The following is a 19,075-nucleotide window of genomic DNA, read 5'->3' as shown; positions in this document are numbered from 1 at the left end:
TTTCTATATATATATATATATATATATATATATATATATATATATATATGTATATCATAGTTTATTTCATAGCCATATATGGTTTTTGAAACTATAACCTAATCATGAACGTGCACCAGTGGTCCACCCATTAAGTCATGTTGCTGCATCATGTTTTTTTCTAGGAAAGTGATATATGTCATAACCAAGGGACTGTTGAATAATAGGAATTAAATTTTATATGATTATTGATGGTATTTAAAACATACATTTATTTATTTCCACCCAAAAGATCTCTAGCATAGTAAAATTCCAAATTGGGATTGAAATACGAGCATAATCCGTCACCGTAATAAAAAGAAAAGGATGTGTCAAAAAATTTAAATATTTTTTTTCTGATTTAAAATTCATTCTATAGAATTTAGATCATATTTTTATTTAGATTTTGAATTTTGTAAAATTTTTGTGTATTTTAGTTTAGGCGAAATCGGATTGGATCATTGTAACAACAATATATAAAACAATGGTCAACGGAATTCAAATGCGGTCAAATAAAATTACAAGATTCCAAACAAGAGAGTCTCTCCGTGAAGAATATGCAAAGTCGCTATTTCAAAGTGAAGTAAACATACAAAAACACACACTCGTGCTTTGGTCAACCTGTTATGAAAAGTCAACGGATTCATGTATTTGGTGTATGTTAAATAAAATCTTAATCATTTCAATAAAATATAATATGGAAGAAAAATGCTTTTTCGCCACTGCCCGTACGACGATAATAATAATAATAATAATAACAATAATAATAATAATAATAATAATAATAATAATAATAGAATTAAAATAAAGATGGAAATTTTCGGATAAAGATAAAGATACAAGTTGTTGTAGAAAAAATAGGAATATGAATTGATTAAATCGATATGAAAAGAAGATAAACAAGATTAAATTTTAAATCAACCAAACATGATATTTGTATTAAGGTATCGATTATAAATCTATCGTAACGGAGAAACGTGACTTGGATGCCTTAAAAGGTAAACGTTAAAAAAAATGTTACACTTAAGCCATCACTCAAGATTAATTGCGAAACAGGTAATGTGGGTACGACCCATTGGTTAATTGCCTTATATTATAAATCAACATGAATTAAAATTAAAATTTTTCGTTTTACACATAGTCAAAAAGGCATGGTAAATGACATTAAAAAGGAATTCATAAATTAGTAAAATAAATGTAATTAGATTAAATAAACCCAAACTGCGTATTCCGACCAAGACTTTTGAGAACTATTGAAATATTCCAATATAAATAAAGGAACCAAAAGGACACCGACTAAATCCCCGAAAGAGACAATCAAATACAAACAAAGATTAAAGCATCGAACTTTAGACATCTATGGTAAGTAAGTCCACTCCATAACCCAATAATAATTTACATTAATTTAACATAACCAAACCCCTTTCCCTTTCCCACGTAATATACGTTTATATGGAACCCGTAAAGTTATATATTTTTCTTTCAAGTATATAAATTTTTCAAAAAAAATATTGTTTAAAACAAACGAAAAATCGAAATAAATAAACTTATTTCGGCTTAAAATTTATAGGGATATTCGAAAAGATTAGATATCTAACCTAACCAACAAAAAAAAAAGATGGCATTATGAGGAATGCATGATCCTTACACGTTCAAGAACATGGGTTCGATAATCAGAGACACAAAAACATCTAATCCGAAGAAGATGCGAGTTTGGTCATTACAGGGAATTCTAAGTGTAAAGATACATTCCCTCATGTCTCATGCTTCAATGCGAAATAATGGCTTCGTCTTCTTATTAATTAATCAATTAATTAACGACCATTAAATTATCATTTAGTTGTTGAACTTAGACAATACAACACATGAAAGATTCAAAAGAGTTTTCCAATTTGGTTTTTTTTTAACTACCCTTTTGATCATATAAAAACAATTATTCTTCTTCGAATCATGTCGGATAACTTTATACGTAACTATAAGCTGTATTCTACGTATAATTTAATCAAACACACGGGTCTTGTTCCCACGCACATGCACATTATATACATGTGGACATATCCTTCCTTACACAACCGAAAACCCATCTCTCTCTCTTCTCTTCCTATTTTTTTCCTCCCTCTCTACACAAAACAAAATTAGGGTTCTTGAGCTAAAAATTCGATGGAGAAAGAAGAATGCAGAAGCAATGAATCCGGGTGGACCATGTACATCTCTTCGCCGATGGAAGAAGACGATGAAGAGGTAGTGGATGAAAACTATTATGATGAAGGGCATTATGTTTACAGAGAATGTCGGAAAGGCCATAAAGAAGACGAAAACAACAAAGATAGCGATGATTCGATGGCCTCGGATGCTTCTTCGGGCCCGAGTTATCAACATTATAACCAAAAACGAAACTCGGAGACTCATCCAAAGATCAATAGAGGAAGGAGAAGAGAAGGTTTTGTCTCAAGGAGTGGAAAAGGTGATAGTGTGGGTAAATGTTATGATGAAGATGATAGTTATGGGCGTAACGATAATAGCAGTAACTACAAAGGGAAGAAAAAAGAGAAGAAGAACGGCGAAAATAATAAGACTAGGCACAGAATGAAATAAATATAAATCAAATTTAAGTTGTATATTTTGGGACGTGATTAGGGCTTATGTTTTGGGGTTATTTTATGCCTCTAACATAAGATGATTCGTTATCTTCTTTTGAATTTTGCTTCTTCTTTGTTTTGTGTGCTTTTGCTCATTATCTTGAGGGAATGATTTGTGTAAGGTTTTATGTCTTTTTTTTTTACCTTTTATTTTAAAAGGAATATAGAGGGGGAGAGGGGGGGGACTATGGAATTTGTTAATAATAATTACCCTATATACGTTCGTAAGTTTGTAAAACACTATTTGATTTCCTTTCCGCTTGAATATAATCATCTCTTTACCATTCTTATTATGAGATGTAGTATTTCAGTTTAATATTTTGTTTAATGAAAATTATCAACATAACGGATCGGAGCTGATTTGAACGTCGGTCAGAATCTAGTGAATTCATATATTCTTCTTCATAATTATAAGAGACAATCAGTTAGGTTAAAGATGACGGTAATTCGAATTTACCAACGGTTAAAATATGCGAGGAAGAGACAAAGTACATGGAAACGTAATCGAAGTGTGAAGGTCACATAAGCATGTGTAATGAGACGTGGAGAGAGAGAGAGAGAGAGAGAGAGAGAGAGAGAGAGAGAGAGAGAGAGAGAGAGATTCTTGCAATGATCGAGGAAAAAAAAAAGTTATTTGCCCACGTTTCTCCGTTTCGAGAGGCTTGGTTTTCATGGTGTGTAAATCTCTGATAAGGAATCTCACGACACGACGAGGAAAAGAAAAAGCCGATGTTCTCTTTTCTTCCCTTTTTTCGCCAAACTGACCAAGAGAGAGAGAGAGAGAGAGAGAGAGAGAGAGAGGGTAACTCAATAATTGTTGTGAGTGTTTTGCCACAAATGTCACGAATATACAAAGTTATGTTGAAATGTTTTTGTTGGTTTTTGCTGTAAAGAGAAAATGGATCCACCACACACATACACATGCCACCCCACACTTACTCACCAAATTAAAATCACATAATTCCTTGTACGTATATATATACATGCATTCCAAGTCCTATATATATATATATATATACTTCTTTGGTTGGAATCTTTATTCTTAAATACGGTAATAGTAGAAGATTCAATTTAAATCGTTTTGAATGATTATATACATATACCATTGATGGTCAAGATGAATGTTTACCTTTCTATAGTTTAGTACTATAATTAAATTATAGAAACGATAATGAAAAACAGAATCATAGATATAAAAAGACTGGAGATTTTAACCTTAATTAAATCCATAAGCATATCAATATTTCTAGTTAAACTAAATTAAACAGTAAAGTTTGCTAGTTCACGTGATGAAGGGAAGTTTTCATAATCTTTATAAAGAATAGAAAATCTTCATATTCCAATATAAGACAAACTTTATTCCAAAGACAATGCTTCAAAAATTGAATCAAATTCTAACAATTAGATTGCATAAACAAATTAGATCGATTTTCAGACCGGATGGTAGAAAAGGTTGTAACAAGATCTTGAAAAAGGTTTGAGATTACATTAGATCTCGGACAAAGATATATAGGATATATATACATATCCAATAATATGAACAGAACATGATCTTCACATGGTTTTTGTTTTTGATGATAAAGTGAATCATTGTAAGTGGGTGGTCAATTCTTTGTGTGCTTGCAAGGACAGACATGAGATATTCCTTCTTTCTCCATGATCTTGCTCGAAAGTTTTTGTTGTCACTACAACTTTGTTATATATCAAATATTATCTTGTTTAATTTAAATAATATATATATTTTTACCTTAATTTCGAAATACTGAGTTACGATAAAACTAAGTAATTTAAAAAAATAAAAATTTCGGTCAGCGATTGATTTTAGTTTTGTTATCTAGACATAAAATGAGGATTTTCATTACAATTAAATAAAATTAAAAAAAATACGGGGTATTGAAACATGTGGGGTTGGGGGGGGGGAAAGACGGACGGACCCTCCGATTCGGTCAGAGGATTTATCCTCCCGTGCGATATTGAAACACGGGGGGTTGGGGGAGAGGACGGTCGGACCCTCCGATTCGGACAGAGGATTTATCCTCCCGTGCGATATTGAAACATGGGGGGGAGAAAACGGACGGACCCTCCGATTCGACCAGAGGATTATTCTCCCGTGACTGAAACCTTTAGTTTCGTGCAAAATGGATAAACATTTAAAAAAAAAGATAACCAAAGAAAATATTTAATTTCAGACTCAGCCGGTGAAACAATCACATGACAAAGCATTATCAATTATGTATGATTGTTAGTACATTCGCCCAAATTCGATCCAGAAATCCTTCATACTACAACTAATCGATGAACAATTCACATTACAAATAAATATACATCCCTCACCTTGTTTAAAAAAAAAAGGTCCGTCATGGCAATGAATATAAACGTTACAGAAGATCTTTCGATCTTCACGTAGGGCTGTTCTAAGCATAAAATGATGCAGATATTTTGTATTATTTTAACTATCAAATAAAATTTTGTTTTGTCGTATGAAATGAAAGTATTCGTCGTACGGATAGATGTCGCCTTTCCTATGCGTTATCGGACTCACCCTTTTGAAAATGGGTAACGAAGTCCACAAATTTCTCATGTTCTTACTTAAAGACATAACCTTTCCAAAGAAAGAAACACCAATCATGGTACGGAAACGAAGGAAAGCAGAAAAAGCTATGCATATATATATATATATATATCTACACACTCATCTGCGTATGTTTCTATACACACACACACACATGTGTGTGTGTATCTATATATAGGCGTGAGTCTGTATGGTGTACGCAAGCAAGATGAAGAAACAAAAGAGAGAAAGAAACTCCACTGTTGTTGGGATAAAAAGAAGACAGATTCGAAGATGGGACCAAAGTGCTGTTATAGTGACATACAATACGATAAAAACGCACACGCTTAGATTTACTTTCCTTTCCCGCAAGATTCAAGCAGCAGAGTGTGTTCTTTGTTGGCCTGTCTTTGTTTTTCTGTTCAATCAAAGGCCATTTCGATGTCTCTTCTTCTTCCACTCAACGCTTTTTTTTTTTTTGCATCTTCTTGCAATGATCGAGGAAAAAAAAAAGTTATTTGCCCACGTTTCTCCGTTTCGAGAGGCTTGGTTTTCATGGTGTGTAAATCTCTGATAAGGAATCTCACGACACGACGAGGAAAAGAAAAAGCCGATGTTCTCTTTTCTTCCCTTTTTTCGCCAAACTGACCAGCATTCGGACGAGGGCTTCGTACCAAAGATTTGCTGTCAGCCTGTCTGTATCAGGAAAGAGAGATCAAAGAACGTGGAGAGTTTAACTTCTTTATTATGGTATACAATAATGTTCGAGCTGTATTTTTTTTTATAGTCCGAAAGTTTACAAAGCATTTGGGTCAACTATATCTCCCAGAGGATCAAGAAAATAGGGTGAATGCCCCTTCCGACGCTTGGATTTGAATCCGGGATAAAAGCATACATTGCATGTTTTTCGAGTTGTATTACAGGAGTATCAAAGATATCAAGACTCAGAAACAGTGAACATACAATAAGAACAAAGTGGTATATAAACAAAATATCCAATTTAATAACCTTACAATAAGAATCTAACCAACTCTATAATGTTCATCCATGCACCGATAATATAGTGTTCTGATGATGTTCTCATGACCGAAACAGTTAGAGCAATTCCCCAATTTGGTGGGGCTGCAACTTGCAGTCATCTCTTCTGTAATCAAAATCAGAAAGCTTCCCACAAGTGGATCATGGATGAACACTAATCAACTTTCAGGGTTTTTGGTCAAAAAAAAAATGAAAAATGAAAAAAGGATGGTAACATGAAGCATAAGTTATGTTCCTTTTTGTGTTCTTTAGTTGGAAATTCCTGTAATGAGAAAAAACATCCCACCTTACTCTGTCTCTCTCTCTCTCTCTCTCTCACGATTTGACAAACAACCACTTACATATGTTTGTTCATAACAGTAACACACTTGGTTTCTCCAGAGATTCAGACAGAAGAAACCTGCATTTTTCACTGTCCATGAATGAGATCATATGATTCTTCACACAATAACCACGTAAAAGTTTTGTTTTCTCGCTTGCGTCTGCACGAAATGGAAAAGTATACAACGTACGATCATATATACCATGAGAGAGAACTCTGTTTTACACTAATATAGCCTTATAAAACAAGGTGACGGTCTGTAAATGTACATACTGGATTACTCGGAGACATATAATCACGAAAGTAGACGCTAAGCCTCTGTATATATATATATATATAACTTGGCGACACTAATACGCGAAATGGGCATCTGAAAAAACGCCTTTTTTCCCCTACTCTAATGGGGATTCATCTCCGAAATCGTCTCTGAAGCAAGAAAAAGGGCTCTGAATCTGCATGTCGCTGATCATTTGCCTGAGTTCGGTTGCTTCTTCTTTGAGCTGAGAATTCTCCTGAAGAACCTTCTCATGAGACTCTGAAACATGGTTTAGCTTGTCCAGCAACTGGTGATTTTCGTTCCTGAGGTACATAACCTGTGACCAGAGCTCGTCGAGGTGCCTTTGCTTTCTCATACGCGATCTTCTCGCTGATTCCCTGTTCGATATCATCCTCCTCTGTTTCCGCTCGTTGATTATGTCCGTTTGTTTGTCCTCTGCTTCGTCCGAGGTTGAATTGTTGCTGCTGAGGCTCATGGTAGTAGCTGCCTGGAAACTGTAGAATGGATTTGGGTTTTGCCCATTTAGGTCAAATGGTGAAGAAACGGTGAAATGAGAGGGATATGGCGTTGGGTTTGTAGAGATCAAATAATTATGGAGGCTAAAAACGTCGGTTGCCGGCTGCATATCGCCGTAACTTGGATCACAAGTTAGGGTTTCCGATGATTAAAGAAGAAGAAGAAGAAGAAGTTTTGATGGAGTGTGTGTGTGTGAAGAGAGAAGTTATATAGAGGAAGAGAAGGTGGGAAAGTGGAGCCCAGTTTCTGCAATTGGGTGCAGCAATATCAAAGTTGCAACAAAAGTATTTCATAATTAAATCGCATCCTTCAGCTTAACATATGTGTGTATACCTATCCATGTGTTGTATGTTTTGGACATACGAATATAATATATACTTCATTGTGGAATATATATATATCGTATCATGGTCTAAAGGAAAATGTTTAGAGGTGAAAGCAAAAGAGAGTTGGCAACAATGATTAATGGAGGTCAATCTCTTATGAACAGACAAACAAAAATACAGAATTATGTGCATGTATAGATACGTCTTTGTGTATAAATAAATATACAAGATTGCGTAGGTTAGTCTCCATATAAATCTTGTCATACCTTTTGATTTTTTTTTTTGGGCGGAAATGGGAAATATCGACTTTTGGATTCACAAAACGTATCCAGCCAAAGAACTAAAATCTTGTTGGAGGATATACATACATACAGATATATATATACACACACATTTCTCTTATATGCATGTTTTCATCGAATGAATCATTATATATAGATAATAGATCCCTACCACTTTGTAATTTTTCTGCTTAAATATTTGTACAAATAAAAGGGTATCCGAGGCATCTGCAGCCACAATGTTTGGCCTGTTATTGGCATGTATGGTTGTATCATCATGCATGCAAACACACACAACACAACACTATATACATATATATATATATATACACACACACATGTGGCAGGCTACGTGGGGAGTAGTGGATAATCATTTTCAGATGAAATATTTTTCCTTCTTACATCAGCAGGAGGAAGACATGGCATTTTCTTTGTGTGTGTATGTCTATATTATATATATATATATATATATATATATATATGTGTGTGTATGAGTGTATGTAATTGAGGAATTAAAAAGAATAAGGTGAGTGGTGCTGATGTCGAAGGAGTCAATCGCTTAGTATTTTAATTGCACGCCAAAGCAGTTTATGGATTGAGATTTTCGATCCTTTCTTTCTACTTTTGCAAATTGGGGTTTCATTTGCGTTGCTTTTAATAATTATTGGAAGTTGGACCAACAAATAAACATCCACAATTTCTTATTAATTTTTTCTCATAAAAAATCAAATTCTAAGAATTAATTATAAGGTTTAGAATGAATATGCGTAGAACCCTATATAATATCCATATGCCTGAGTGATTAGATAATCACACGTACGCTTTAAATGGTTACTTAAAACCAGTAAAAACATGTTATATTTTAATCGACTTCATATTTTTATTTAGTTGATAAAACAGTGTTATTATAAAAGTGAATATCGTTAGTGTAAAAAAAATAGTTAAGGTGTAAATGGTGGTGAAAAAAAAAATTTCAAGAGATGATTCCGGAACTATGAATTGGTCCGAGATATAATTATTATGTTTACACATTTCTTACAACATGATTCCTACATATTTTATTATTGAAAGATGATACTCCATCCGTTTCAAAATATTTGTAGTTTTAGGTTATTTTCTATGTTTCAAAATATTTATCATTTTACATTTTCAAGTCATTTTTTTATAATAGTTTTCAATTTTATCCCTATTAAATTCTAATAAATTATTAATGATAATATTGTTTTTATCATTAAATAAGGGTATATGTGAGTTTTTTTTTTTATCTTTTCTTAAAAAATATGAAATAACCTAAAACAATAATTATTTTGAAACGGATGGAGTAATATTTTAGGATAGTGTATATAACAAATTGATTATCTATATTAACTTAATTTACTGCGGGCATATCTTATATATAAAAGTCAGATCAAAGATCGATTGCGATGTACATATCCTTTAAAAATGCAAATACCTCCATATATCGTAAAAACTATTAGATCCATATTTGTTTCGATAAATACATATTAAATGTTTTGTTATTTTATATACATATATAAATTTCTTAAAAAAATTAAAACTATATCGATTTAGTATGGATAATATATATGTTACATATCTAGTAAGTATCAATGTATGTATATACGTAAAAATATACACGTGGGAATACGTGCGTGTCAAAGAGTGCGCATAGAGTTGGAGACCTCGTAGTATTTATACATTTGAGACTTTTTTTTCACGTAACTTGTTTTTATTAAATGTACAATTCTCCATGTGCATACCACACGCGCTGTCTCGCCCTTCGAATCCATACAACCCCACTTTAATTTTTATGTTTTTTCTTAAAAAAATTCATTACTTTTAATAATTTAAATTTCGCTTTCACTGAAGGCTTTGAAAAAAATACAAATAGGAAATCGATTTTTTTTTAAAATCACAATAAAATCTGAATCAATATAAAAATGGAATTAATATATTTTTTCATTGGAATTTTCTCCTAAATAATGAATTGAAAATTGAAAAATAAACCCTCAATATCAAATTCTAATTCGTATAGATATTAGATACCAATAGGAAACAATGATTGAAACTAAAATCTAGCTCATCCTCCCCTCTTTAAGATATCGAGTACGCATGTTTCCTATATTGCCCTTATCATCTGAAGTTGATTTACAATTATCCAAAACTACAAAGCTAAGGGTAATTTAGTAATCTGGACTTCACGACAAAGGACAAACCCCTAAAGTCACGGCTCAGGTCATGCACGGAAGAGTACTTGGATGTAACATGTCTTCCATTAACAATTGAATTGTGACAACCAAAGCAAATAATGGAATCTTTCAAATTCTAAATAATTATATCATATATTTTTATTTAGAAAAATGACTATTGGTGTAGAACACAAAAAAAAATATAAAAGCCGAATTCATCAAATTGATATCTAATATGATTGTCCGAGTGGAAATATATATAATGAGTACAAAAAACATTGTGGAAATTATATGAAATATTCATTTTTTCAAATACTTATACACACACAAACTGTTTTGGTAAACCTATGTTTAGTTTTTCTTTAGGGTTAAAATTTATGTGAAACAAATAATAATCGACAGATAAAAGAGATTTTATATGTGGATAAGCGTTATAAATAATTAATTCAAAAAAAAAGACGGGAAAAAATGTTGGGCGCATGATAGTATCGTAGGTGGACCATTTGCTAACGAGCACGTTTGATTGTCTAAGACTCCAAGTGCACCACCAAGGTCTCTTTTATTTTAATCTTTCAACTCGAACCAAAAAAAAGGAATAATTCCAATTTCATAATTACGAACTAAGATCATATAAATCGCATTATTAATGTCCGCAAAGTACTCAGAGAACCCTGAAATTCATTTTACAAGTATTATATAATCGATATAGAAATTTCGCATTCAATATGGTTAAAATTAATCAAGCAAGGAATTGATACAAAATAATAATTAAATTAGAAACAACAAATTTTTAAATAAAACAAATTCAAATAAAAACTAATCACGTCAGAATCAGATATATGTTACTTTTTTAAATACAAAATATTAATTTTCTCAAATGGTCCGTGTTGAAGACGAACAAACCGAGATACACGTTCGAGATCAGCAAACCGAAAGCAACGTCCAAGAAGAAGACCAACCGTGTAAAGTTTCTGGAGCAGGAAGAGGGTTTGAAGATATCGACGGAGATCCTCTCGACACATCAGGGCGTGATTGACTTTTATGTAAATGACAAACTTCCTTTTCTTGTAATTAGGAAATATTCTTACAACGTACTTACCTTACTTGTAGCCTAAGAATAGCTATATGTTGTACCCTATTCCATGTACAGATTATCAGACAAAGGAGAATAATATTTTTGAGTCGTTCATCTTCTTCCTCTGTCCATCCCTTCGTCTGTTCATCTTTTGCTTTTTGATAAAACTCTTTATGGTATCAGAGTCTGTCTACGTGGACACGTTTCCACCGTTCGATTGCCAGTATGTCCGGTTTAGGTAATTTTGAAGTTTTACTATACAATTAGTCCTTTTTATGAAAAAAGAATATAAATATTTGTACATTCCATATCAATAATCTAAGGATAACTACGAATCTAACGAAAGCTCGTATATGCATCGATGTATGAAAAATCTTAAAACAGCTAAACAAAACCATCTGATAAGGAATTGTTAAAAAAAACATTTTCTATAAGATATGCAAAATATCATGGAATCCGAGAATGATCCCACGATATATTATAGACAAACCTTACCTAACAGAATATTATGCAAGAGGTTGTTTTCAGAATTCGATATTATGATAATAATATAGATATTTTTTTTTATATCTCTTGATATTTTTTAAGATATTTTTTACATCTCATCATATATATAATAAATTAAATCTAAAAGCTGATTTATTGCGTTTTGGTTTGCAGTATCTATTTGTTACGTACGTCCGGCCGTTTGGACTCGTCGCAAGTCTCGTATAGTTTCGATCCAACAACCAAAATATTGATCGTGTACGTACGAATGTCGATTCGAATAATGTAATCGAGATCAAGCATGTAATTATGCCAAACAAACATAAACTTTTATTCAATAATAATATCATAAAAAACATATAACCATGAACCAACAAAAGGGGATAAGATTTAAAGCCAATTAATATATTGTGATTACGGCTTAGGATCCCATGGAAAACAAATTTCCTTACCAACTATTCTGCATGGAAAATCCTCTTCGTCAAAAGGCGCCGCAATGAGTGCCGGAAACACCATCTCCTTCACTCAAGAAGAGTTTAAGCAATTTATTCTTTCCATGAAAGACAAAGAAAGCGGTAACTTTTCTAATCTTTCTTTCCCTCATATTGTGATTGATTCCGGGGCAACCACACATATGTTTCATGATAAGAATATGTTCTCTCACATTGATAAATCCTACGGCATGGTGACTATCGCAAATGGTAAGTTGGTTCCCATTAAGGGACAAGGCTTGGTACGTTTGTTTGGTAAGGAGTTTTTAGCCTTGTATGTCCCTGAATTTAGCACAAATCTATTATCTATATCTCAGCTTATTCACGACACCGGTTGTCGAGTCATTTTCGATTCTAACGCCGTGTGTTTCCAGGATACTAAGACTGACACTACGTTCGGCAAAGGCATAAAGCATGGCAACCTCTACTTTGTCGAAGATTTGCATCATATTTCACATTCTATGTTTCACGTTTCTCATTCGTTATGGCATGCTCGACTAGGACATCCACATAATAAAGTTCTCCGGCTCCTTGTTCCAAACAGCAAGAGTGATGTTGATCATGATTTTTGTGAAGCTTGTGTGCTTGGTAAACATTGTAGATCGGTTTTTCCTTCTTCGCAGACAATTTATAATAATGCATTTGATTTGGTTCATTCCGATGTGTGGACTTCACCGTGTTATTCTCGCGATAATTTTAAATATTTCGTAACTTTCATTGATGAAAAAACAAAATATATATGGCTTTACATGATGAAAAATAAGAGTGACGTTTTCGATATATTTCAAACATTTCATGCATTTATCACTAACCAATTCGGTATCAAGATCAAATGTCTCCGAACAGATAACGGAGGTGAATACACGAGTCATCGCTTTCGGACATTTCTTGCTCATCAAGGTATTGTCCATCAACGCTCATGTCCAAACACCCCGCAACAAAATGGCGTAGCAGAACGCAAAAATCGTCATCTAATGGAGGTTGCCCGTACTCTTCTTTATCATCGCAACGTACCTCTCAAATTTTGGAGCGATGCGGTGAAGACGTCATGTTTTCTCATCAATCGCTTACCCACTCAAATCCTTGAGGATCGCTCACCATTTGAGGTATTACATTCTCGAAAAGACTCTCTTGATCATTTAAGAGTATTTGGGTGTGTTTGTTTTGTTCACATTGATGAAGGGAACCGGAATAAACTCCAACCGAAGAGCGTTCGATGCATCTTTTTGGGTTATCCACCAGACCAAAAGGGATACTTGTGTTATCAACCTCACACGAATCGTGTCTATACTTCCCGAGATGTCAAGTTCGAGGAAACCGTCGGTTACTTCGAACCCATGCCTTGGAAGGATTTTGATCCACTTGTCGTGCAAGATACGGAATGTGATCCATATCCACAACAACTCCTACGGTCCTATCAACAGCTTGGTCTTCACCTCAATCCTGATGTCCATTGTTCATCCCCTATAAAGCCTCCACATGTCCTTCCCAATCAATCTTTGTCACCGACAATTGATGGTAACATGCAAGATCATATTATTTCTCCATTTTCTAGTCGTTCTTGTGGTTCCACTAACAACGCAGGTACAGAAGCTACTAATCCTGATTCGACGGCTCAGATACTTCCACATCAGGGGGAAGATTTATTGCCTACAAACCCCGAGCTTTCACCACAAGGGGAAACTTCTCGGACTCACGATCTTCCCGCAAGCACGGACCCAACTCCTCCCGTCTCACTTGCACCTTCGGTCCTGTTCGATGTAGTTCCTCGTGATGAACCCGCCGCTGCTATCTCTTCTCCTCCTCTACGTCGCGGATCGAGGGAACGCAAGCCATCGTGGAAAGTCCTTGCCAATGCGGAGAAAAATACAGCACATGTGGTTTATCCCATTCAACCCTTTGCTTCGTTATGTGATTTCCCATCTCATGCACAATCTTTCTTGAGTTCTATTACACAGGAATCTGAGCCGAAATCATATGAAGAGGCCAAGGTCTCTCCGATGTGGATACAAGCCATGCAAGAAGAAGTTGATGCGCTCGAACGGAATAACACTTGGACTCTCACATCGTTACCTCCCGAAAAGAAGGCTATCGACTCAAAATGGGTGTATAAAATTAAATATAAGAGCAACGGTGAGATCGAACGTTACAAAGCACGTCTCGTGGCTAAGGGTTTCACTCAAAAATACGGGGAAGATTATACCGATACCTTTGCTCCGGTTGCTAAAATTCCGTCTCTACGTGTCATACTTTCTCTTGCTACTAATTTTTGTTGGCCTTTGTTTCAGCTAGATGTCAAGAATGCGTTTCTTCAGGGTGATCTCGATGAAGAAATATTTTTGGAACCACCACCGGGATATACGGATGACACTCGTGTTTGTCGCCTCAACAAGGCCATTTATGGGTTAAAACAATCCCCCCGTGCGTGGTACCGCAAATTACATGACGCACTTATCGATCGCGGTTTTGCCCGTAGTCACTCGGATCACTCTTTATTTGTTCGCAACACAAACACGGGTAACATCGTTCTCTTGGTTTACGTTGACGATATTATTCTTACGGGAAGTGATTCCAATGGTATTTTTGATACAAAAATTTATTTACAACAAGTCTTTGATATTAAAGACCTCGGGCTCCTTCAATACTTTCTTGGACTCGAGGTTACTCGAGATTCGCATGATCTTTTTCTGTCACAACGCAAGTATGTCCTTGATTTACTCAATGAGACAGGAAAACTAGGAGCCAAACCCGTTCGCACACCCATTGAGGAGCATTTCAAGGATCAACGCGAGGGGGAATTACTTGATAATCCGGAGCAATATCGACGCGTTGTAGGTAAGCTCATATATCTCACAATTACACGACCTGACTTAAGCTTTGCCGTGCACCAGGTTAGCCAATGGATGCATGCACCAACCACAACTCATTGGCAAATGGTGGATCGAATACTAAAGTACTTGAAAGGGACACCGAACAAAGGCTTGTGGATGAGGAACAACAACCATTCGGAGATCATTGGATATTGCGATGCAGACTGGGCAGGAAATAGGACGGATCGAAAATCTACCACCGGATATTGCACATTCGTCGGAGGGAATCTAGTTACGTGGAAAAGCAAGAAGCAAACCGTGGTGGCAAGGTCAAGCGCGGAAGCCGAGTACCGAGCTATGGCGAACACCACAAGCGAGATCATTTGGTTGAAGCAACTTTTGAAGGAACTTGGAATAGATGTACCAACGCCTATTCCACTCTATTGTGACAATCAAGCTGCACTTCATATCGCAGCCAACTCCGTATTCCACGAGAGGACGAAGCACATCGAAGTTGACTGTCATTTTATTAGGGAAAAGATCACCGATGGAACTTTATCGCCGATGTATACTCAGAGTCACGATCAACTCGCCGACATCTTCACCAAGGCGACTAGCTCGTTCGTGCTCAACAAAATACTCGTCAAGATTGGTCTTACCGAATATCGCCGACCAATCTTGAGGAGGAATGTTGAAGACGAACAAACCGAGATACACGTTCGAGATCAGCAAACCGAAAGCAACGTCCAAGAAGAAGACCAACCGTGTAAAGTTTCTGGAGCAGCAAGAGGGTTTGAAGATATCGACGGAGATCCTCTCGACACATCAGGGCGTGATTGACTTTTATGTAAATGACAAACTTCCTTTTCTTGTAATTAGGAAATATTCTTACAACGTACTTACCTTACTTGTAGCCTAAGAATAGCTATATGTTGTACCCTATTCCATGTACAGATTATCAGACAAAGGAGAATAATATTTTTGAGTCGTTCATCTTCTTCCTCTGTCCATCCCTTCGTCTGTTCATCTTTTGCTTTTTGATAAAACTCTTTAGTCCGAACATCATTAAATATCTTCGAAATCCGGTCCATGCATTATCCAATCACTATGTGCGTGTCTGTACATATATGCACAAGCATATAGACATATAGATGTACAATTTCTAGTCTATATACGAGGTAATGTTGCCGATTTATGCACCCCCATTTGCATAACCTATATATGAAAATCAATTTTGGAATGTATTGAGAAATGAAAACAATTTTAGTTTTGGCAATTTTCGGAATTTTGGGATTATTATTGGTTGAAAATGAATAAACCAAATAATCATTGTTTTTGTGTATTATAAATATTGTTACCTTCAACCACTGAATTCTTCTAAAAAAGGAGATTCATATTTTTTTTTCCACATATTCTATATTATACACTCTTTTATTAGTTTTTTTATATTTATTAATAAATTATTTTGTGTTCTAATTTTGAGTTACAGGTAGTTAATTTTCTATTTATTTTTATAATTAGAGGATTAGCTGACGGAAATATTAGGATGAGTGAATATATATGTAAAAAATCAAAGCCTGGACATCATATGTTTTAATTTGTTTTATATCTATTAGCTTTGAATGGGTAATTTTTTTTAGTCAACGGTAAATATTATAATTATGAATTGGAAAATGCCATACTTAAAAAGGTGAAAAGATAGCGCACTTATGATGTAATGAAAATATTTTTTTTTATTGCTAGTAATGTACTTTGATATCTTGCTAATGGTGTTCATAAGATGATTAAATCATTAATTAGGGGATGAATACTGATTAATGATAGCATAGTAATGCCTTAATTTTTCTTCCACTAGTGTTCAGTCCGAAAATGTGGTTCCTCGTCCAACTCTTACAGTACAATTATATGAATTATTTAAATAAATCTTTTCTTCATGATGATTGAAATTATATATATTTTAACAAAATTATTTTGACTCCAACATCAAAATTATTCAAATATATTTTAACAAACTTACCTTTCCCCGTTCTGGTAAAACGTCAAGATCGACTTGTTGAAAAAAGAAATATATGAAATAATATTAATCAAGAATTATATGAACAAAGAATAAGGTGCAGATTGGATTGAATATACGTAAAAGGCAACATAATATAATCATGATCTTGAGTCTCTTATATGAGTATTATAAATTTCAATGGCGGGATAGGGAGAATATAATATATGCTCAAGATCTTGCACTCCCATGAACAGACACACACTATTCACATTTCACAACTTGTCCCTTGTCTCTAGCTCCTCTCTCCTCTCTCTCTCCTCTCTCTCTCTCTCTCTCTCTCTCTCTCTCTCTCTCTCTCGCTTTTCAAGTTCGTCCAGTAACCTTACAATTCACATCGATGAAAGAAAAACAACTGGTTAATGAGTTATGAGATTTCACGTATGATTTAACGATGCATGTGGTGCGGTTTTGCAGTGTAAATGAGTGACCCAAAGCATATGCTAAGGTGAGGTATCACCACTAATACATGTTTTTGTATATTGATTGGATCATTAAATATTGTGTGTGTGAGAATGTTATATTGAAATGAAACCAGATGAGATAAAGGAGTTGGTCAAAACCAATATATGAAGGGGACACAATGATGCAAAATGTGATTTGAAGAGGATAAGACCAAAACAAAAACAATATATATATATATATATATATAGGGTGGGTGGCTAGGGAGGCATTTTGCTCTAGCCCTACACAAAAGCAAACACACAAATACAAAAAAAAAAACCCAAAAAAAAGTTGTTATGATATTAGAATAATATATATATATATATATACACACACACACATACAAAGGCAATCATATAACCCCCACATGGCTTTTAGTGCCGATATATAAACACTAAAAAATAAAATGTTGTTATGTTTCTTTATTCTTATGTGAATTAATTATTACAACATGACGAGAAGGGTGCGTATATAAGAGACTCAAGGAGCAAAAGGGTCGGAATTGAAACGTTGAACCAAATCCATACCCAAAGGCCGTGAATAAGAGAATAACCCCTCGATTTTTTCTTAATATTTTAATTCTGAATCTCAGAAATATGTTGTATGTTTTCTTGTTGCTTTCCTCAGCATCCATTATACATGCAGGAAGCTTCGCGTATATTATTTTTGGATATTGGTTGACTTATAAAGTGATCTCTTACAACTTCCCATTACATATTTAATGTTTTATAAATATTATATTAACTATAATGATTATTATTAATTATTATATTGTAATTAGAGATACAGATTGTAAAATATTTCTGCCGAACCAATTGAATCGCTGGACCGTACGGAATACACATATGTGAATATGAACTACATCATTATAATGAGAGTTGGGCCAAAAATAGGTGGGGGTTATAATAATAACGGATACATGTTTCTAGCGTTAAAAAAAAAAGTACGTACGTACACGCATCCATGCAAAATTGTTGGAGAATATCATAAGATGCAGTGTATGTATACTCGTTGACTATGATGCCAAGTCTTTTAGGGCAAGAATTTGTTTTCCGACCAATTCATGGCTCAGTTTTATCGTACAAGAGAATTTCTAGGGTTTTTTTATTTAAAATATAACCTCTAGTTTTTAATTTTTAGAAAGCATTGTATAGATAATGTTGTCGCTATATATAATACATAAAAAAAATATTTGGGTTTGAGGAATTTGTATTAAAGACCATCAAATCACTTATGATTACAATGCAAAAACAATATAGGACGACGTGAAATTCTTCGTAATCGGGCTCCAATTATGCATGGGCTTTCTTCCGTTTCGATTTTCTTCAATAAGTTTGGGGGGGAAGACGTTGTCGGTGGATTTTTCTATGCCGTTGATTCTGACACGTGTAATGGACGTGGCTCGATCGTCAGATATATTACTGGCTGAAAATGAGCCCAAAAATTAAAATAATCGCCGTTGCCGGGGATCGAACCCGGGTCACCCGCGTGACAGGCGGGAATACTTACCACTATACTACAACGACTTCGATGATTAAGCGAAGGAAATCAAAATTTAA

The 19,075-nt window shown here is 34.4% G+C and overlaps 2 protein-coding genes and 1 non-coding gene across 3 annotated transcripts; 1 reads left to right on the top strand and 2 right to left on the bottom strand.

The window, feature by feature from the left end:
• Positions 1-2,104: 2,104 nt before the first annotated feature.
• LOC104805540 lies at positions 2,105-2,921 on the top strand. The gene has a single exon (XM_010530144.1). The coding sequence runs from the start codon at positions 2,179-2,181 to the stop codon at positions 2,611-2,613; it is 435 nt and encodes a 144-aa protein (XP_010528446.1). The 5' UTR covers positions 2,105-2,178; the 3' UTR covers positions 2,614-2,921.
• A 3,825-nt stretch (positions 2,922-6,746) lies between these two features.
• Positions 6,747-7,538, bottom strand: LOC104805539 (basic leucine zipper 43). The gene has a single exon (XM_010530143.1). The coding sequence runs from the start codon at positions 7,468-7,470 to the stop codon at positions 6,961-6,963; it is 510 nt and encodes a 169-aa protein (XP_010528445.1). The 5' UTR covers positions 7,471-7,538; the 3' UTR covers positions 6,747-6,960.
• An 11,432-nt stretch (positions 7,539-18,970) lies between these two features.
• On the bottom strand, positions 18,971-19,042 carry TRNAD-GUC. The gene has a single exon. It is a non-coding gene; the product is annotated as a tRNA-Asp (tRNA).
• Between the last annotated feature and the right edge of the window lie 33 nt (positions 19,043-19,075).

The sequence above is a fragment of the Tarenaya hassleriana genome, unplaced genomic scaffold, assembly GCF_000463585.1.
Source record: "Tarenaya hassleriana unplaced genomic scaffold, ASM46358v1 Cleome11, whole genome shotgun sequence".
Classification (NCBI taxonomy): domain Eukaryota; kingdom Viridiplantae; phylum Streptophyta; class Magnoliopsida; order Brassicales; family Cleomaceae; genus Tarenaya; species Tarenaya hassleriana.
This window is presented reverse-complemented; position numbering and strand designations above follow the sequence as displayed.